The 22478-nt window shown below is 41.7% G+C and overlaps 1 protein-coding gene across 2 annotated transcripts in view; it reads left to right on the top strand.

Moving 5' to 3' along the window:
• PAMR1 (peptidase domain containing associated with muscle regeneration 1) overlaps positions 1–22046 on the top strand; it is a 65419-nt gene extending 43373 nt beyond the window's left edge. The window contains exons 7-12 of one of the 2 annotated variants that reach the window (XM_026651443.2): positions 9905–10075; positions 14181–14393; positions 16368–16434; positions 18190–18422; positions 19534–19826; positions 21212–22046. In XM_026651443.2, coding sequence (XP_026507228.1) covers positions 9905–10075; positions 14181–14393; positions 16368–16434; positions 18190–18422; positions 19534–19826; positions 21212–21748 — 1514 coding nt within the window. In that variant the 3' untranslated portion in view covers positions 21749–22046. The remainder of the gene's footprint in view (positions 1–9904; positions 10076–14180; positions 14394–16367; positions 16435–18189; positions 18423–19533; positions 19827–21211) is intronic. The other variant, XM_026651444.2, reaches the window with a different exon arrangement.
• The last annotated feature ends 432 nt before the right edge of the window (positions 22047–22478 follow it).

Here is a 22478-nt window from a genome sequence, read left to right as displayed (position 1 = left end):
GAAACGCCCCAGCTGCAGACACGTTTGCGGGGCTGCAACCCGGGAAGGAAGCAGTAAGACGTAATGAGTCCAAACACCTGTAGAGCACAGGGAGAGGTACAGTGCAGCCCCACACGCCCCCAGCGCCCCCGCTCCCCATAGAAAGCCCTAGCGTCTGGGCTGCAGCACCTCTCCCCACTGCTGCCTTGCCCAGAGGCTGGTTTGCAAGACTGCAGCCAGGGAAGGCACGTCCCAGCACTTCCTTCCCTGTCTGGAGCCTCGTAAACCTGCCTTCCAGATAACAGCAACATTTTGCTGGCAACTGAGGGGTTACTAGTAACTGGAACATACTGTACTATGGTGACAAGCACTATATAGCTAGAGGATGTTGGCTGGTATTCATGTGGCAATAATAGTTCAGTAGCAGAGTTCCCCAGTTCTTGGAGATTCGGTCATACAGCTTATTATAAAAAGTGCCACAGTTAACATGAATATTTTTCTAAGAATAGATCCGCCCTGCCCCGCAGCTTCTGTACAGAATGACAGGAGGTCTGCTGCAGTATTTATATCTAGGCTTGGCAGAATTCAATTTCTTTTTTTTTATAATTTTGCTGAATAATATCAATGTCTATTTTTGAACTTTTTTTTTTAATCAAATTAAACTTTCACGTTTGAGGAATCTTATGGTGGGGGGGGGCTACAATAATTATTTATTGACAGTAGAACTAGAGATTCAAAAAGTTAAAGCTTTATAACTAATGAAACACAAATTATCAGCAGCCTATGTCAAAATATGCAAAGTAAATAGCCTTAAATCAATTGCGAATCATTTCTCAAGGTCATTTTTCTTATTTTGCCTATCTGTAAATTTAGATAACTATTGATGGAAACATTTTTTCATAGGTTTGTGTGCATACGGTGAAATCTTTCATTGTTGTATGCAGTGTTGTATCCATGTAGTGTCCCAGGATATTAGAGAGACAATGTGGGTGAGTGTAAAGGTGCGGGATCACCCCTGTGGCGCCTCCTGCTGGTTGTCTCAGTGAATTAGCCCTCCAGCCATCAGAGCGCCCTCTGCAGGGCTGGTGTCCCACTTGTAGCTGGCCCCATGTCCCTCCCAGAACCCGATGTCCCTTTACCCTGGGGCAGCCCCCTGGCAATACCCCCACCAGTCTCTATGGGTCTCTCCTCTCTAGGAAACTCCCAACCCTCTAATCCTCACCTTGTCTCAGTCTGGGCTACTGCCAGTCATCACCAAGCCTCCGCTCCCTGGGGCAGTGTAAAAGCCACTCATCATAGGCAAGGGGGTTCAGACCTGCTGTTTTCCTCTGCCTCCCACTATCTCTATGGGCCTTGGACCAGGCCCTGCAGCCTGGGGGGTTGCCATGCTGGAGCTCCCCGCTCCTCTGGCTCTCCCCAGCCCTGCTTCACTCCCAGTACCCTTTCTATAGGCCAGGGGTCGGCAACCTTTCAGAAGCGGTGTGCCGAGTTTTCATTTATTCACTCTAATATAAGGTTTTGCGTGCCGGTAATACATATTAACGTTGTTAGAAGGTCTCTTTCTATAAATCTATAATATATAACTAAACTATTGTTGTATGTAAAGTGAATAAGGTTTATAAAATGTTTAAGAAGCTTCATTTAAAATTAAATTAAAACGCAGAGTCCCCTGGACCGGTGGCCAGGACTCAGGCAGCGTGAGTGCCACTGAAAATCAGGCAGCACGCGTGCCATAGGTTGCCTACCCCTGCTATAGGCAGCCAGGCCCTGCTCTCCCCCAGCCTGGAGAGAGAGCCTCTGCCTCTCAGCCTTTTTATACAGGCCAGCTGTGGCCTGATTGGGGCGTGGCCCAGCTGCAGTGCTTCCCCAATCAGCCCAGCTTAGCAGCTGTCAGCCACAACCTTCTCCCAGGGCTGACTTTAACCCTTTTTCCGCTGGAGTGGGGGGAGCCGCCCCACTACACACCCTCCCCCTTAAGATCCCGGGGGGGTGGGGTGTTCCTATCTCCCCAGCATTCCTCTCAGCTGGCCACGCAGGGAGTCCCTCTCCTTGCGCACACTCTCCAGTGCAAGGCACAGCTTTCCCACGGTAGCCCTTCCAGCTCCCCCATGGGATCCCAGGTTTGTCTGGGGCCTCCCTGCCCCTGACAATCCCCTCTTTTGGGCCCTGGTCATCACCACCCCCTCCTTCGGGGCAGTCTCGGACCCGGCCTGGTCCTCCGGCCTCCCCCTCCTTCTCTGTACAGCACCAAACACACAAACATATAGCATATGCACACACACAGCCACCCGTTGAGAGGAGGGATGATATCCTCCAAAGCAATTCAGCTTTCAGCAGGCCCTTGCTTCAAGACACAATGCATTGATCAAACACAAAAACTCATGAGTAGCACCAAAGGAAGCAATTCTCTTGATCAGTGTGTACTGCAGCCCACAGAAACCCTTTCCCCTTCCCTGTCTCAGCTGCAGAAAGATGACACACCCTCTTTTAAATCCCTACCAGATCATGTGACAGGCAGGTAGCCCTCAATCCTTTCCTGGCTGTTTTACACAGTCACACAATGATTATCACAGGGGAAGGCCACTTAAGTCCTCCCCACCAACAAGAGCCAGGAATTTACAGCCCCCCACCCCCCGTGAGTGTAGATTAGGGAGAGAAGGAATAAATGTGGTTGGAATAAATGTTATCAGAACTTTGTTGTTCACATGGAGTTTCAGAACCCAATGAGCAAGAGTAGAGAACAAACTCTATGAAAAATATAGATGACAATAAATACCATAAGGATCAGGTCTGAAAATGTAGTTAATTATGGGGCTTTGTGAAGTGCATCCCAGTGCTCTAGGATAGCTGCTGAGCAGTTCAGTGGAGGCACTGTCGAAGCATGTGCTAATCACTCTGGGGCGCTGGATCATCCGTGCCTGCAGGGAGCTATCACCCAGAAGAGCTAGTCTGCAACAGTAGCAGTTGTGACTAGCACATAGATTGAAATGAAGATACATTTATTTTACACTGAATCAAGTTTCTCATTTTTCTGAGAGGGTGTGTCCCAAGCTACTCCAGTGTCAGAGGAAGCAGCATGGTCTGGTGGATAAAGATGTGAGAAAACTTGGTTTCTGTTCCTAGCCCTGTCACCGACTCACTGGCTGACTTTGGGCAAGTCACTTAATCACTCTGTGCCTCGGTTTCCCCAACAACAAAATGGGGATGATGATAGCTATGCATTTTTGTAAAGGGTCTTTGAGATATATGGATGATTAGAGCTAAATATTATTCTTCTAACTAACTCTCTTCAGGCAGTCATTTTAATAATCTTGCCCTCAAAAGAAAAATTGGAACAGAAAAAATAAAAGGTGATCAGATGAGACTCCCCGCCCCCTGAGGCAAAATTCAAACCTATTTTGATTTAACACTCTTTATTTCAGCAGGGTTGGAGGCATCCTGTATCTGTAAAGGGCATTGAGCTGCATGAAGTTCATGCAGGTAGAGCTGGGTGGGAATTTTCCATTGGAATGATTTTCTGACAGGAAATTCACTTTCAGCAAATTTGAAAATTTCCCAGTTTTGCAGGAAATTTTTTATTTTCAGTTGGAAAATGGTCCCCAGATCCATGGCTCCCTCACTCCTCAGTAGCCTGCCTGGAAGGCCACTAGTTAGCCTGGCCTCCCAGGCTCCCTGGCTCCCAGAGCAGTCTGCCAAGTGGATTGCCCCAGAGCCAGCCCTTTCAAGTTCCCAGGCTCCCTGAGCTGCCTGACTCTCCACCCAGTGGTCTGTCAGAGCTCTGTGCAGTTCAGGAAGCTTCAGAAACATTTCAAAAGGATCAAAATGAAATTTCAGAATTCCCATTTGGTGGGAAATTTTAAAAAACACCAACCAGTGTTTCATTGCATTTCAGAATGATTTTTTTTAATTTTGGAATTTCTTGTGGAATAGGAATTCTGGTTTCCTGCCAGATCCATGTGCACGTCTCTGCTAACTCCTGTATATGAATTTCATTCAATATGACACTAACAAACAATGTTCCAGGTGGAGTCTGTGGGCCTCTCTTCAGCTACAGAAGCAGTACATCAGAAGCAGCAGCAGCTTCCCCTCCATACTGCCCACTGCCAAGGCACCTCAGTCTTGACCTAAGGGAGTGCACTTAGCAGGGGTGAGAAGAGAGCTTAGTCTCTGCGGCTCATTTAGTTCAATCCTTGGCTTCTCAGGTGAGATTGCCAACACACTCCTTATGCAAAAGCAATACTGCAAGTTAATAGAAAAACCTTCCCTGAAAGCAGTTGAATAGGCACAACGTGTTGTACACGTTAGAACAAAGGTCAGACTGGAAGCAAATCTCTGACTTGGGACTGTGTGACCAGATCAACTTCTTTAGCAGCAGCATCATTAAAAAGCCTACACAAGCAATTTAAAAACAAACAAACAAAAAACATTTATAGGCCCTACTGTGTCGGATTTTAGGAGGATGGACTGGAAATACAAGACTTGCATTAGGACCAGTGATGATAAATCAGGTATCATCTGGGCATGCAATTTATTATTGAATAGGAGATGCATTATTTAGATATAATGTATTGTGTTATATATATATATATATATATATATGGGGAACTGGGTGGGAGAGCAGAAAAGTGGCATTTGTTTGAACAACAATGAGGCCATGGGACAAGAACAAATGGCACCTCCAGCAGGGAGTTGAAGGACACTGAAGGGAGAAAAAGTGCAGTTGATCCAGTTTCTCTTATTGCAGATTATGAGCATGAAAATCATTTCTAAATGACAGATGATTCAGAACTGAGGAATGTCTCCCAAAAGCAACTGAAAAAGGAAGAGGAATCTGCACTGTATTATTTATAATGGAACATCTGACTTTAAAAACATTTGTTCATTCATTCTAGTTTTTTCTGAATGCAAAAAAAAAAATCTGTCCAACAAGGAACAGTTTTAATATATTTCACAAGACAGATATGTTTTTCTTTTTCCAGGATGTATCAGTAGAAGACAAAGGAGGGTGCTATTAAATTTTATTACACAGTCCATGAATGTGTTATACAAGCAATTGAGACATCTGGTTTTTTTGTTAGAGCATCTCTTTAACAAAAGTGCAGTCCCAACTGTGTCAGCATTTCTACTAGAAAGGACTGCAGCCATCCCACCTTGTGCTTTTACCCTTTCAGCTCTCACAAGCTATATAAGTCAGGCAGTGGCTGGGTGCATGCTTACCTTAGGTACTGCAGTGATGAGGATCTGCCTAGGATAGATTGGCTGTGAAATGTCCAAGGAAGACTGGAGGTTGAAAAACAAAGAGAAATTAAAGATGGGAAAGATCTGTTAGATAGTCCAGTCCATTTGCCCACCAGTGCAGGATTGTTCTGTCCAGGGCATTTTCTAGTGCATTGTCTGGTTGAATTTTCAGTTCTCAAATGGCAAATTCTACTGCTTCCATTGGGAGTCTATTCTACAGTCTAAAAGGAAAATTTTCTTGATATTCAGTAAGAATTTTCTGATTCTTAATTTCATCCTATCACTCCTAGACACACCCCTTTGTGCTGCCCTTAATAATTTCTAGCCATCCTTGATCTTTTCAGACTTCAGATTATTGTAGGCTATTAGGCATTGCTAAGGTATACATGCTCAGCCCTGAACCTTTCTTCATGGGCAAATTCCACATCATTTATGTCACTTTTCTTTGAACTCCCTCCAGTTTTTCTATATCTTTCTAGCAGTGAGGTGCCCAGAACAAATGCAGTATCCAAGGCACGGTCACACCAGTGCCATGTGGAGAGGGATTATTTTCAGCTCCAAGACATGATGCATCTGTGTTTAGATAGCCCTAGAGTGCACTGACTTTTGTGGTCTGGTTGCATTGAAAACTCATGTTTAATTTGCTGCCCATTATCATCTTGCATTCATATTTGCCTCCCAGAACCTCTCTCAGTTACTCCATCTGCTGAGTTGCAGGTGGGTGTTCTCCTCTGTTCTCAGAGGGGAAGGCATATAGCCTATGCAGCAGAGTCTGAAAGTCCTAGGCAGCCTAGAGCTATTGCTTCAGATGCTTGCAGAGTTGTCTCAATCTGTCATTCCTTCAATGTAAATAAATTGCAGTTGTTTATGGTTATTCTTCTGTTTGAGTCCTTAAAAATCAAGGTTCTGTTGACTCTGGGTGGGCATAAAAGGTCTGATGGTACTTTTCAGAGAGACTCTGCTTGTGTCTGATCAAAGTTTCCCCTACCCCAACTAGTATGGCCATCACACTGGTGCTGCATCTACATAGCTTGAGAAAGTGCTGTGGGAGGAAATGTTGTAATCTGAAAAGCTTGGCAGTGACTGCCAGGGTATATGACAGAACAGGGGACATTGCATTGACACCAAGTTGCTCCCTGAGTCTTAGAAGTAGGATAAGAGCCATTGATGCCTGTGCTTGACTCAGCGAGAAAGTCCTCCTCCTATAGTTTATCAAGACAGGTTTTTCCTTCTTCTGGCCCACTATAGCCTTCTAATAGATTCATAGATTCATAGATTCTAGGACTGGAAGGGACCTCGAGAGGTCATCGAGTCCAGTCCCCTGCCCTCATGTAATGCTACATCTGATCAACATGTGAAAGCCGTAATTACTTAAGAATCCCCAAAGGTGTGAAGCTAGAATCACAGGACAATAGGAATCACTTTTTTCAGAGAGAGGACCTGATCCTCAGCAGCTGGCAGGTTCAGGCTCATCGTGCTTCAGAGTGAGAGTTTGACTTAAAACCAGATCTCCAACAGAGGTCAGCTGCTACAGAGAATTATAAATAGAACCAGGTGCAGATGGCTGGACATTTTGCTGGATTGTATGGCACAGGGTTAGGTATAAATGACATCTACTTTCACAAAGTAGTCCACTATTTTTTTTTAATAATAGCTGCACCAACCACTGTGGGGGTTGGGTGTATCCTGAAAGGAGCTGAGAATGTTGAAAGGCTTTAACAAAATATCTCAGACAAAGAAGACCATCCTAAAATTCAATTGCATGCACTGTACAACCTGAGGGAGATGAGAATCAATCAGGTTCATGCACCTGACAGGCAGCCATCCAAACAATGAAAGGAAATAATTATATGAAGCACACAAGGTGCTAGGATTTCTTTCAGTATCATCAGTGGAGATTTCATTGCAAAAAGTGGCCATGAGGTGAAAAGGATAAGGGCCCAACTGAGCTGTTTAAAATACAGTAGGGGATAAGGATGAAAAGGAAGAGAAGCTGAAAGGAACAAAACAACAGAGAAACTCAAAAGGGTAAAGGATGCTATAAGGGTAACTTTATTACGACTGCCAGTCCAGTTATTATAGAAGACAATGCAGGACTCAGCTACAATAGCGCAGTCTGATGAATGCACCGTGATATAAAATCTTATTAGTTTGATGAGAACAAAAACTAACGTACAAAATGATCCAAGGAGAAAACAAAATGATTGATTAATTCTTCGCTTACCAGTGACAAAGGTGAAAGAACAGGACAGAAGTGAGATAAATGTTTGAAAGACTGTTGTGTCAGAAGGGAACAGACACACAGCAGGTAAAAATATAGGTCACAAAAGGAATGTCTTTATTAATAATACTTAGCCATTATATGATGAAAGCACTGTAGAGATATTAGCTAATCCTCATACCATTTCTGTGAGGTAGGTAGTTTTATTATCCTCATCTGAGGGATATAGAAAGCAAAGTAACTTACCAAGACCCCACCATGAGTCTGTTGTCAAGCTAGGATTAGAACTCAGGACTTACAACCCGGTGCTCATTCCTCTTGGTCAGTGTCTTTATTAAATTAGCCCATGCACAAGTGATTTAGCTCATAATTTTGATGTTGGGTGTTGTACCAACATAATGGAACTGAACTGTTAAAGAGAACCATGAGATGGACCAAGCTAAGAAGGTCACCAGACTGGAAACCAATATAATGAACAGGACTAGAAACTGAAGATATCAAGCAAGAAAGATACCCTGAGTCTGTGATATTCTCCCAGAAAAAGTTATAGTAGCTGGACAAAGATTCTATCAGAATGGATCCCAAAGATTGGGAAGCACAATTTAAACTGGTTGAAATATACTGTAGAGCTGATATGGGATATTGGTTAGGACTACCAGAGATGCAGAAAGCCCTATATGGAAGAGGAAGACTAATTCTGAGTGTGTTTCACAGATATTTATAGCACTTCCCCCCCTTTTTTTTTAAATGTATGGCAGTTCACAAGTCTGTTGTGACTTTATATTTAGATAGGAAAATTAGGAGCATGATGGAATAAATTAGCATTCCGAGAAAGATATGAAGAGTGACTGAGAATAGAGAGACCACACCTGGGCAGGCAAAATATGTTTAGAGATTTTAAAATACCTAGAAAAAATGCTTGAACAGTATGATGAATACATTCCCCCTCTGCTCTCTTTCCTTTATATATGTAAAGCTATCAACTAGGAACCATAACTGTATAAAAGATTCTTTGCTGAATTTTTAGGGTTACCATTTGGAGTGTTCTGGATAAGGATGTATCCAAGTCTAAACTCTGAACCCCCCAAGTTTTGGAGTGTTTGGATTTGGGGTCTTTTCTAGTTACTAAATGTCCAACGGTTTTCTCTCCCAAGGCTCATGGATAGTGGCCCTGAGCCACGTTGCCAAATGATTGCTTGAAGTGTGTAATATTTCTCAAAATGGTCAGAATTCTATGGACCCTTGATGCTTGTGAATGGTGCGACATTCAGACCTGGTCTTGCAAACCTTACTCACATAAATAGTCCTTATTTTTGTGAGTAGTTGCATAACTTTAGTGAGTTTACTCGCATGTGTCATGAGTAAGGATTACAGGATTGGACCCTGAGAGAGGCTTTGCCATTGAGATTGATAGGAACAGGATTTGGCCATCAGTTAATAAGTAACAATATTCTTTACACTTCTAGTTAATGAAATAGTAACACAGTAAAAGAAAAAATCATAACCCTATGAAAGAAGTGTGAAACAGGAAAGATCTATCTGGCACCCATCTGCATTGAGACTACCATCTTCTATGGGCCACAACTGCTCTTATATAACAAGATAACAGGCACCACTGAAACAGGTAAAGCCTTAATCCTGCAGGGCTACACCTGCGTGGAGCCCAATTGTCTTCAATGGTGCATCTGTTCTCAGCGAACTGTAGAATAGGGCCCAAGATACACAGAAAGAGAGAGACACTGAATCTTGTGTTCTCTATTATGTCCTTAGAGACATTCTTCCTCAGTGTGATTAAGCTACCCAGCCAACCGGTGTACAAAAGGTGCTGTGACCTGAACATTTACTATCTGCAATAGTTAAATTTATTGGGATTTTTCAGTATATCCCAATATAGAAAATACTGTAGCAATGGTAAATATTACGTTATGGTAAATGACAAGGTCCATTTTTAACGGTCGTTGTTGGGCCCCACAAAACACAGCTGTACATGCTTTTAGATGTGAGTGAGAAATATTAAAGAGTACATGAATGCTGAAACAAGAATTTTAAAGAATTTCAATACTGGGGTTTCCAGGTTCTAAATTATATCTAGTATTTCTCTGTTGACTGACAGGGTACTTCCTTCAAAACTCCTATTGAGATGGAGGGAGCTTCGAACAGGGACAGTTTCAGCAAATTAAGGCCCCAGTCCTGCAAACACTCAGGCATGTGCTTACCTTAGCACACATGAGTAATCCCATTGAACTGAATGGTACCACTCATGCTGAAAGTTAAGCATGTGCATAAGTGTTTGTAGGATCAGGACCTCACTGAATTTTTGAAAGAACTTGCATGTACCTGGTCTTGTAATTTTGACTCCTGTGCCCATTTTTAAGCTATTTTTTTAATGTTCTACATAAAGAATCTTCCTAACACAGTCCTGTTTTTGTAATAAAGTGGATTTTTTTGAAATATCTGAACTGTCAGTGGTGATGTGTAGGACTCCAGGTGCTCCCGCTCATGGTATTGTGGAAGGAGATGACTTTAAATACGGGGCCCAGGTTTACTTCAAGTGCAACGCAGGTTACAACTTAAAAGGGAGCCGTGTTGCCTACTGTCAGCTTGATGGGAGTTGGTCAACACATCATCCTGAATGTGGTAAGGTTGCTTTAAGTTTTGATTCTTATCATGCCTAATCTATTGTATTGTCATTAAAACAAGCTATTGGGATTTAAATATTGGAATGTCCAAATCTCACTTGGAATTGGGCACATCCATGACTTAACACAATGTTCTTTCATTTCTGTATTTTTAAGACACTGTAGTGGATATTAATTTACTATCTTGATGCCCAGGCCTGCAATCCTTACTCAAGCAAAGCTCCCATTGTTTCATCTATGTCTAAGCAAAGACTGCTGGGCTTGGACTATGATTGCACAATTTCTAGAACCTGAAATACAAAAGAGGACCATGTGTGTCTTGTGCATTAATGAATAGCTATTTCCAGCACTACTGTGCATCTGATGTTTCTTCTGAAGAGGTTTATTGCACTCTATGGCAGTGATTAAATGGCGTATTGTGGAGAGAACAGAGTAACATAGCAACAGGACAGTCATGCTAGAAAAAGAAAAATACTTTTGGTTAATGTTGCCTTGCTAGTATGAAGGCAAACCTTAGATTTGCCACTGAAGATCCAAATCTTTCTTTTCCACCCCCCTAGCCAAACAGTGTCATGTATATATTTCTTCTTCCAGAAAGATGCTTCTGTTTCAGTTGTTTCCCACTGGACAGCTTTTGTTCCCAGATTCCAGAATCCCTTGCACTGGTTCGAGTAGGGCTTTCAAAAAGATGCTGAGGCAAACAATGCAAAATATTCTGGGGAATGTTTGGGAACTCCTTTATAAGAGCTCTTGAAGGTCAGCAAGCACAATTAAGGACATCCTTTGGGATGGATAGAAATTCTCCAACTGAAATAAATGTTTTGGAGTTGGGTCTATGACAGTGTCCCAAACATTATGATGACATTGGCTGCACCTCTTTAGTCTATAACTTGATCTGCCTCTAGCCTTGTCTATTATTGAAGCTATCTATGTTGCAAGAAGCGTGTTCTTCCCAACTGGCTTCTCCTTCTGTTTAATCTGTCAGATAAGTCATAGCCCTATTCTTAACTTCTGTCACAGTCTGACACCATAGAAATGATAGTGCTCTCACAAAGTCAGCGATATGCAGGGTCAGATAGGAGAAGGCCCTTTTCAAGTGGAGGCAGTTAGCTTACTTGGTTCAGAGAAGTTCAGGTACTTCTGAAATACAAGGGCTCTACTAACCACTCGGTGCAACCATGCTGGATGCTACTATGGAAAATAGTGTACAAAAAAAGGCTCCTTGGTGTGATTTCTTTGCATTACTCAACAAGGATAGACTGATGTGGTGTGGTTTCTTCCTGTCCAGAATGACAGGCCAGATCGTAGCCCGGGTCAGTGCCTGTAGGCAGGTCAAGTATTTGTAGAGTAACTATAGACAGGCACATCAGGTATCTTAATTCCCCATCTCCATTTCTGTGACTTTCTGTGAGATCACGTGGTGATGGGAGTGGCATTGTGAGTCATGACTGTGACGGGTTGGATCACAGAAACCCCCTTAGGAGCTGCCACCTGATGTGCAAAGACTAGCTCTGCTCCTGTTTTCCCTGCCAGCTTAGGACTCCAGCACCCTGTCTTGCTGGACCAGACACTCCCGTCTGCTCCAACACAGACCCAGGGTCTGAATAACTTGCCCCAAAGCTGCAAGTTTACCCGAAAACAGCTCTCAGAAGTGTGCTTGTCTTTAGCGCTCAGATGCCCAACTCTCAATGGGCAAACCCAAATCAATCCGTTTTACCCTGCATAAAGCTTATGTCCCAAATAAAGCTTATGCAGGGCAAACTCATAAATTGTTCGCCCTCTATAACACTGATAGAGAGATATGCACAGTTGTTTTCTCCCCCAGGTATTAATACATACTCTGAGTAAATTACTAAGTAAAAAGTGATTTTATTAAATACAGAAAATAGGATTTAAGTGGTCCCAAGTAGTAACAGACAGAACAAAGTAAGTCACCAAGCAAAATAAAATAAAATGCGCAAATCTATGTCTAATCAAACTGAATACAGATAATCTCACCCTCAGAGATGCTTCAGTAAGCTTTTTCTCAGACTGGACACCTTCCAGGCCTGGGCACAATTCTTTCCCCTGGTACAGCTCTTGTTGCAGCTCAGGTGATAGCTAGGGGATTCTTCATGATGGCTCCTCTCCTCCCTTGTTCTCTTCCACCCCTTTATATATCTTTTGCATAAGGTGGGAACCCTTTGTCCCTCTGGGTTTCCACCCCCCTCCCCACTGGAAAAGCACCAGGTTAAAGATGGATTCCAGGTCAGGTGACATGATCACATGTCACTGCAAGACTTCATTACCCACTTGCCAGCACACACATATACAGGAAGACTAACAGGTAAACACAGCCATCTGCAGACAATGGTCCTGGTTAATGGGAGTCCTCAAGATTCCAAACCACCATTAATGGCCCACACTTTGCATAATTACAATAGGCCCTCAGAGTTATAGTTCATATTTCTAGTTTTAGATACAAGAGTGGTACATTTATATAAATAGGATGATCACACTCAGTACATTATAAGCTTTGTAATGATACCTTACAAGAGACCTTTTGCATGAAGCATATTCCAGTTACATTATATTCACTTATCATATTTTTATAAAACTATTCCAGTTACATTATATTCACTTCTTATTATGTTTTTATAAAACCATATAGACTGCACAACGTCACAATGACCACTAGCAATGTACCAGCCACAAGGTGTTGTGAAGGCAATGAAATTAATCTGTGAAACGTGAACAGGAGTACAGCAAGGGGGAGAATGATGGAACTAAACTAAAAGCAGGCACAGAGCTTCCTTCCTCTCCCTCTCCTGAGCGTCAGGGAGCTCAGCTTTACCTCTTCCTGCCTCTTCAATATGGTTCTGATTTGGCAAAGCACTTACGCATGTGCCTAACTTTAAGCAGGTGATCAAGTCCATCTCTAATCAGCACGGCACTCAGGCATATGCTTAACTTCAATCACGTGCTTAAGTCCCATTTATGTTAATGTAAAAAGAACATGCTTAAGCAATGTGCAGAATAGGGATGGATTTAAGCATGTGATTAAGGCTAGTCATATGGTTAAGTGCTTTGCTGAGTCAGAAAGTATCTGGAAAATGAAGACTTATGCCCAGTTCAGGAAAATAGATGGGAGTTGCATTGACCCCATCTATGATGCAAAAAAATACACATTAATTTCAGCCTCATAAGAAAAGCAGGGGGGGAAAAGTCAATGATTGCCAATGGACAATATTAATAGGAAATATTCTTTTTATTACAGAGCTTCTAAATGGGTAACACAAACAGCAGAAAGCTGAAAAAAATAAAAAGTAGGGGAAAATATCACTTTAAGGAACATTTTCAACCAGTTGTAAGCCACAAAAAAGCAGTAAAGGGTAGGAGAAAAACAAAATAAATAAAGGGAAAAGAAAAATGGGGAGGGGCTTGAGGAAGAAAAGAAAAAAAGTTTTTTTATAGATAGAACCTAATGTGAATAAGAACGTTTTCATGTTTGTTCTTTATTTCAGAGAAAATCGGTGTTCTTTATATTTCAGTATTTCCCTGCATTGTTAAGATCTCTATGTTAATGCTAGAAAAAAGAGAAGGAGAAAAGAAAAGAAACTGAATATAAACAAAAGTGAACCTAAGTAATTTAGTTTCATTATCCAAACCTAGTGAAATGTGGAAAGTAAATAAAATAGGAAAAATGGTACAAAAGACCCTGATCCTGCAAAGTTTTATGTATATGCTTAATTTTATGCACTGTAAGTAGTCCTGTAGAAGCCAATGGAACAACTCACTGTGTATAAAGTTAAGCTTATGCCTAACGTTTTATAGGACTGAGGCCTAAATTAGATTTTTAAAATTGTTTTCGGTTTAAAGCCTTTCAGCTTTTAAAAAAACCTACGGTGCTGTTAGCAGTATGGCTATTAGTTCTAGGCTAAGACTTCTACATTGACATTGTCCCTTTAGTATTTGTTGCTGACTAGTCCTGGCATCACATTTAGTTTAAAAAAATAATTGTAAATTAAGTATAATTTGTGTAGCATTGTCTGCGTGAAATGTCAAATGATCAGGGGCTCACAATTAATTCTCTGTGAAAAATGTTTACTTTTTTTTCTTGTTAGTTCTACAAGAAAAAAACTGCTCAGACCCTGGTGGCCCATTCAATGGCTACAGAAGAGTGGTGGACGACACTGGGCTAATGACCGGACGCTATGCAAAAATCGGCACAGTCATTGCTTTCTTTTGTAACAACTCATATGTTCTTAGTGGTAATGAGCAGAGGACCTGCCAAGACAGTGGAGAGTGGTCAGGGAAACAACCAATCTGCATAAAAGGTAGTTTTCAGTCTCTTTGCTACAGCTCATAAAAACTGATATGTTTTACCTGGAGTTTGTTTTGTATATTATTTTCTGGTTAAACTATCTGTTTTCTAAATACCTTCAATAAAAGTGTGTGAAATGGCTCAATCAGATTGGCACGTGATACTGAAGCTGATAGTCTGCCAACTCTCTCTGGCTGCTGAACTCAGCCAGGGAAAATGCTAGTGATTCCAGCAGAAGTTTCTTCCTTTAAGAAAGTATAGGAATTTATCTCATTTCCCCCAATACCTTTGTTTTCCCTACCCCCATATTGGGATTAGATATGGGTAGGGTCAGTGCATCAAAGAAGACCACCGGGGAACTGGAAAATGAAGAAAGGTCTATTGTGTATAAGGAATTATTAGCCTTGCTTTCACAAGGTCCAGTTTGCAATCAGGCTTAGTCAACAGAACTCCTTACAATAGTAAGGGTTTGCAAGATCAGGCTTTCAGTCTGCAGCCTTTCAAGACTTGGTTCAGCAATCCATCTGCATTCAGCAAAGCACTTAAGCATGTGTTTAAGTGCTCTGCTGATTCAGGGTCTAATAGACTTGTGATGGGAACCACGACAAGAGGAAGGAATTTGTATTGGGAACTGTCTAAACTTTTCCCCAAAGAGAGAGAATTTTGTAATACATATTTACAGATTTTTGTTAAACAAAATGAAATATTATAAGGACAATTATTTATCCTTTTGGGGTTTTTTTTCTGTATTTTAAGGTTTAAACAGCCTCGCCGCACATTGTGTTAAGTGCTCCATTGATAGAAAGTACCTTTTCCCTCTAACCCTTTTGATTGATGTTAACAATTACCCAAGATTTAACATATGTTATTAATCAAAAATGCAACTAAATACTGTAGAATGCCACAGTGTATGACTTCTCAAACATACAGATGAACCTCATCCAACAGGAATCCCTCAGTCCATCCACTTTACTGGAGGGAAAGAGATCTTGGCACAATTAGCTGAATTATTAAGGACCCATCAAATATCTATTCCCCCCCCCCCAAATAATTATAATATACATAATTTAAAGTCCTGGGATTCCCCCTTCTGTTATCTTAGGCAAATTTGAGCCAACTTGTTATGCTCGTTCGAATTAGGCCCCTCTCAGAAGGGTGTACAAGCTAACAGGTTGGCAGCTATCTGTAACATCCTACTATTTTCTTGCCAAGTGCCCAATCATCTGGATTATCCATGTATGCCTAGGCAGATGGCGATTATATATTTTAATTCAGTTTTGACAAAAGTTCACTCAGATTGCAAATAATCAGCTGTGGTCTTTTAATTATTGCTCTGCAAAAGCACTGGTGGTCATTTCTCTCTCTATGGCTAAAACTATTATACCTGCCTAAGCAGAAGAAACGCAGATATTACAAGGATGGGTGCCTGGCAAATGAGATAGATAGATAGAAAAAGTATTTTTAGGGGCAGAGAAAAAGCTAGGATCCTCAACTAGTCTCTTGTGGTATATCACATTCCCGGTAGACATTGAAAAGAGTTTGAGAGAGAGAGAGAGAGAGCGAGAGAGAGAGAGAGAGAGAGTGAGCTCAACTCTTTTCAATGTCTACTGGGAATGTAATATACCACAAGAGACTAGCTGAGGATCCTAGCTTTTTCTTTCTATCCATCTATCACTATTTATTTAGGCAGGTTTAACAGGTTTACAAATCCTTGCCATGTATATATCCGAGACAAAACAATTATCATTCCAACAGTGAGCATTTGTTTAGAGAAACATACAGTAACATAATCATCAGATCTCTCTATAACAGGGCTAACAGGGGTGTTACCGCATATATTTTAATGCATATAACTATATCTATGTATTGCCTCTTCTCTTAATCCAGTCCATTGTTGCTAATGACAGGAAAGGTGGGCAGGTATCTGAACCATAACATTTGAGCTCTGAACATGGAAAAGGATTGTGCAACATTGTATTTTTTCTAGCCTGCAGAGAGCCAAAGATCTCTGACCTGGTGAGACAGAAAGTGCTTCCAATGCAGGTTCAGTCAAGGTGAGATTGTAATGCCTCAATTTTAAGAACGTTTGTCGTTTATTCCCCCTACGGGATGCAGCCAGAATTAGGGTTGTGAGCTTTGTAACAGCCAGCAGGGGTTCCCCAGAGACTCCTTGGGGCTAGTGATGGTGTTTTGCAATTGGGACTGTGGGGTCTTACTGAAGAAACTGGGGGTGAAGGGGGAAGGCATCCTAGGGTGGTCTATTGCAGTAGGCACCATCACTCAAAGAGATGCTACATGATGTGGTAGGAAGTTGGGCTGGATAGGGATGGGAAAGCTTAGTCAGAAAAAAATCAGAGCCTGCCCTGAACTTTTGCTCATTTCTCAAAAAGAACCCAGCCCAAATCTGTCTGGGGATTCTGCCATGTTCAGAGTAATTTTTTTATAATCATTATTATTTTTTGGTTTTGTGCCACTCTGCAGTGCTGATCTTTTATGTTTTTAGAGGCAGTGCAAACATCACCAATATCTTCAGTCTCCCTCCCACACACACATCTCTAAAAGATTCACACTGCTTAACACACATGCCACCAAGAAACATATCTGGCCCCTATCACCATAGTATCTGGGCATCTCAAACTCATTAATTGAATTTGTCTCCCCATGGAGGAGGAAAGTATTATCCTCATTTGTACAGTTGGGGAACTGAAGCAGAGAAAGTGATTTATCTGCTGTTACACAGAAAGTTGGCAGCTGAATAGGGAACTGAACATAGGTGTCAGAAGTCCTAACCTAGTGTCCTATCAACTGGACCATCCTTCCTATTCAGACTTCTTCTTGTTTAAAGAAAAGAAATTGACTTTACTGCCACTGCTCTCAGCCTTAGTATCTTGGCTTTGAGGAGTGTCACATGTAATCCACATACATAAGACAAGCTGTCTCTCTGGGACCATAAGGGATATATGCTTAAGTACCATGAGAAAAATCTATTCCCCAGGCATTTCTGGCTTGACTGGCTGCAACAGGAATCTCACAGGAAACTCATTTCCTGTCCATTTTTGCAGATTTCAATAGGTTTCCTCACAAGCAATCAGACCTTCATGTACTTCCAAGTGCTTTCTCACAAAGATCATGTAATTCTCATGAATGAAGGATTTAAAATATTAGCTTTGTAAAGTTCATAGTACACATTCAGAATGGTTAATTTCATTTTGAGAGCACATTTAAACTTTAAAAATAGGTCCCATATTTCGTCAAATCAGTGCAATTCCTAAACTAAAATTTAGTGATTGGTGCAATTATATATTCTCTCTGGTATGGTAATTATCTCTGTTGTTTGCTAAATCAAGCTACTTTATCAACATGGTTTAGTCTGAATCTTTTCCCAATACTGCCTATTATAATGCACTAGAGAAAAAGAATGAGTCTAAACTCCTCTCTAGTGAAAATTAATTATAGTGACACCCAGTTCTAGTATAATTTTTTCATTTAAAAATGCAGCATCACATGTCTTTCGCAAATGGTGATAACATGAACTATTATCCACAAAATATTCCTATGTGACTGGAGACACTCCAGAAAAAGTAAACTAAAAAAACAAAAACAACCCCTCCCCCCCATCTATATAAAGGCTGAGCTGCAAAAGGGGAATTCTGCTAAACTGTGTTGGAGAGTTTTTTGCCTTGTGCTTCCAGCAAATAAGCAAAGCCCTCATGTTTTAAATGGTACTTAGCGCAGCTGGTGATAAAGCAATGATCATGATCTTTTTTGTCATATTATTATTTCCCCGTGTTTCTTCTGTGGTGAAACAGAGAGACGCCTTTGCATCAACTCTACTCTTCTGCATTCAGCAAACAGAAGCTTGAAATATATCCAACCAAGAAGCCAATGCTGCCCTTTGGAGATCTGCCTCCAGGGTACCAGCATTTGCACACTCAGCTTCAGTATGACTGCATTTCTCCCTTCTACCGCCGCCTGGGAAGCAGCAGGAGGACCTGTCTGAAGACAGGAAAATGGAGCGGGCGGGCTCCCTCATGCGTTCCAAGTGAGTTGTTAAGAAGAAAAGAAGTGCACATCTCCTTGGGGGGACATGTATTCATCTTAGATAATTGGAGATTCCTAACAATGTAGGCTGCCTGTGCTCCCAGCTGGGCGAGAAGGTGCAATGACACTGGGAAGATAGATGACTCTTTCTACTCCTCAGTGGAACTTCTGTTGATGACACCGAGCAAGGAGTCAAGCTTTCAGTTTTGTAATTTGCCAGCAGGCTTTCTAATCATCTAGCAAAGCAACAGACATAACCAAGTTTGCCTATGATTTGGAAACATTTTCCTATTATTCACATTTTCCTGTCCCACTTAGAGCAAATTCCGATTTTCACTTGTCTCTGCGCTTTGGCAGATAATTTACAGATATATCAGACCAAAAGCAATAAAGTGGAATCAGTGAACTTTTAAGAGGCTACTCCCTTTACTCGATCCTGCTGAGGATGGGCCTATTTTGCAAAGTTCAGAACTGCGTACAAATTAGTTCAGAGTGAGGGGCTAAGCAAATCTGGGGATTTGGGAGAGCCCATTATTGGCATAGGGCCAACTGTAAAGTTCAGATCCAAACAAAAGTTCAGAGGGCTTTGGATCTGGGGCTTTGGTTTGGGCTCATCTCAAGTATCTAGAAATATTTTTTTCAGTCTTTAGTTGCATAAAGCCCATTTCTACGAGATGACCCATTTCTGGTCGATTCTTGTGTGGTTGCTTAAGATGGGTTTTAGGGTGGAATTTTCACATAACTATGGTGTCGTTCTGATTCTTTCATATCTTTATGTAGTTATATTGTTATAGGGCAGTCTTACAAAATTGTAATGGAAAATTACTAGTTCAGATGCAAAATCTACCTTCCCACCTTTTACCAGAAATTCCAATGAGAATGAAAAAAACTAATAATATTTTATTCACCCTTTAAAAATAAAAATTCTCAAGGTGTTTGTGAGTGAGTAGAATGTTGCAAGGCTGATCCAGGGGTGAATTGGTAAACATTTTCCTAGTGCTAACAATAAAGTTTAGTACCCTAAGGTACACCATAGTTGGGAATCAGGAGGTGGAGACATTCAGATTCTTGAGGAAAAAGAATCAGCTCATCCTGGGTTCGTATTTTTACAGTCTGTGGAAAAACGGAAAACATCACTCTTCAAAAGACTTCATCTATCAGATGGCCCTGGCAAGCAGCCATCTATCGGAAAGCCAATGGGGTAAAGGATATCAGCCTCCGGAAGGGGGCGTGGATCCTGATCTGCAGTGGGGCCCTGGTGAACGAGCGCACCGTGGTGGTGGCAGCTCACTGTGTCACTGACTTGGGGAAGATCACTGTCCTCAAGACAGCGGAACTCAAAGTGGTCTTGGGGAAATTTTACAGGGACGACGACCGAAATGAGAAGACCATCCAGAACTTACGGGTGAGTAAGGCATTCAGATGGGAGTGGAGAAATGCTGACAGAGATACAGACCCGGACCACTCCTGTGGTCCATCTTGAATGAAGAGTAAAAAGCCCATTCTTAGGAATATGTATTATATATATTTACATACTTTTGTTTTGACATTCCTGGAGCCTGAAGTCCCATGTTCATTGACAGAACTGTTGGGGGGTGGGGGGAAGAGAGGCTCAGCAGCACTGCAAGTTTCCCTGCACATCATCCCACTAACATCCCTCACTCCTGACAAACAGGGATGAATAGACTAGTTCAGCTTTTTGAGCCCATTAAACCATTGGCCTCTTGGCTGAGATTGCCAAAAAAAGAGATGCCAACCGGTGATTGTTTTTGGGGAGGGAGACACATGTCCACTGATCCTGGTCTGTGACCATCAACTCATTATACATTTCAGCCCCAGATCTGAATAACTCCAAACTTTGGGGAAGTTTGGATCTGACTCCAGATCCATAGATAACAGTTCAGGCCCAGTTCTCATCAAAGTAATTTGATGAGTTAATTGATTTTCCAAGCTAATCTGGGCAGACTAATGGTTTCATATCAAAATCAGGAGAAACTCAGCAGTTTTAAATGTGTTTTTCTTTTTGATTTTTGAGTTCATTCATATGTTCTCTCCAATAAAATACAGTTGCTTTGTTTTTTATTTTATATTCAACTTTCTGCTTCATTTTGGTACCTAACCACACCTTCCTCTGCCCCTCCAGAGTATTTTACTATTCTTGATAGGAATGTCTTTCCCTATTCTGCTCCTGCTACCTGGAGTTTTCTTCTGACAGCATCTTATCAGCCCAGTAAGGGATAAAGGATTAGGCTCTAAAGTTATATATTGCATAATGCATTAACTGTTTCTTTTGTGGTGAGTTATTGGAAGAAACTCAGTAAGATATATTTTAGTTCAGTTGTAGGACACTGTTACATTTCGGCAGACTGAAATGGACATGCAGTCAGTCATTGTCCACTAAAGGACTAGGCAAAGTTTTCTCAATAAAAGGTGAAGCTACTTGAAATATATTTCCCTCTTCCCTCTTCCAATTTCATTGCAACTGTAAAATGGGCCCATTGTTGTTGAAAAATTGATTGCCTTTCATGATTTCTTTCTTTTTACTGTCAGTAAAAATTGATTAGATCCCAAGCAAAAGTTGTCTTTGAAACATCGCATTTGAGTATTTTGTATGTTTTTGATTTGAAAGAGGATTTGACCGAGTTGCATGGACAAGGCACCTTTGAGTGGTGCGAAATCATCTGAAATGAAATGTGAAAATATCATGGAAAAGTTGTCACTGATTTCCCATTCTTCTATTGTCCATCATTATTAATCCTGTAATTTTTCCCCTCTCTGGTTCCTTCCTAGATTTCTGCCATCCTAGTGAATCCAAACTATGACCCCATATTGCTTGATTCCGACATGGCCATCGTAAAACTCCTGGACAAAGCCAAAATCAGCAGCCATGTTCAACCCATTTGCCTGGCATCTGCTCATGATTTGGACCCATCCACAGAGGATTTAAGAATAGTGATTACTGGCTGGAAGATACTCGCTGACATTAAGGATCCCAGCTACAAGAATGATACAATCCGCATGGGAGCTGTTCAGATGGTGGACTCGCTGTTGTGCGAGCAGCAATATGAGGATAATGGAATCCAGGTCATCATCACTGACAGCATGTTCTGTGCCAGGCAGCACCCCACTGCCTTTTCTAACATCTGCCCTGCTGAGACTGGAGGCATTGCAGCCATAACTTTGCCAGGAAAAGCGTCTCCTGAGCTAAAATGGCACCTGATGGGATTAGTGAGCTGGGGTTACGATAAAACTTGCAGCCTAGAACTCTACACTGGCTATACCAAAGCAATTCCATTCAAGGACTGGATTGAGAAGAACATGAAATAAAAAGCTGGGTCTGGAAATGGCGTTTTATAAGTTTCGTAGTTTCTCTCACAATCTCTACTGCTTTAGGCTTCTCTTCCCACCGATGAGCCACATTTGGGATACAGTTAAGGCAGATGCCCTGACAATTTGTCATAGGCTCCGCTGTTCAGTGAGGCCACTTTACTTACAGGCTCTCTCTGTGTGAGGAGTTTCAACATATCTCAGCCTGCCTGTCTCCCTGGGTGGGAAGATGGTGCTTGGCTCCTGAGTCTGACACCCATAAGCAGGACAACTGGTAATGGCTGAATTCAGTCTGTGGTATATAGTCAGCCGGATAAATGGATCTGTGTGCGTTTCACAAAGGAGCATAGGTTTGAGAGAATTTGGAGGTTGGAAAGAGTAGCCTGAAGTAATTACTATGGATGAGCTTGTTATGGTGTATTCTCTGTATTGCCATAGTACAATGTATTCTTTCCCCCTCCTGAGTACTGTGCACATTAAACGAAGGTTTGTTTTTTAACCTATTTAACCATGTCTGATATCACTTTTATTCAGAGTCCCTGTCTCCTTTTTTATGTCCTACTGTCAGTGGTTGGGCCTCTCCGCTTAGCGGTTATGCAGTAGGGGAACCCAGTCCCTCCCCCTCTACTCTGTTCCAACTCAAGATCCCTCTTGAGCACAAGGCAGGAGTCCACTACTGGCAGTCTGGCTAATGCCTCCCTGAGCCTCCTCAGCAGGGTAGGGATTCTTG

This window comes from Terrapene carolina, unplaced genomic scaffold, assembly GCF_002925995.2.
Source record: "Terrapene carolina triunguis isolate 2854851 unplaced genomic scaffold, T_m_triunguis-2.0 Scaffold96, whole genome shotgun sequence".
Taxonomy (NCBI): domain Eukaryota; kingdom Metazoa; phylum Chordata; order Testudines; family Emydidae; genus Terrapene; species Terrapene triunguis.
The sequence above is the reverse complement of the archived record's forward strand: the minus strand, read 5'-3'. Positions and strand labels throughout refer to the sequence as shown.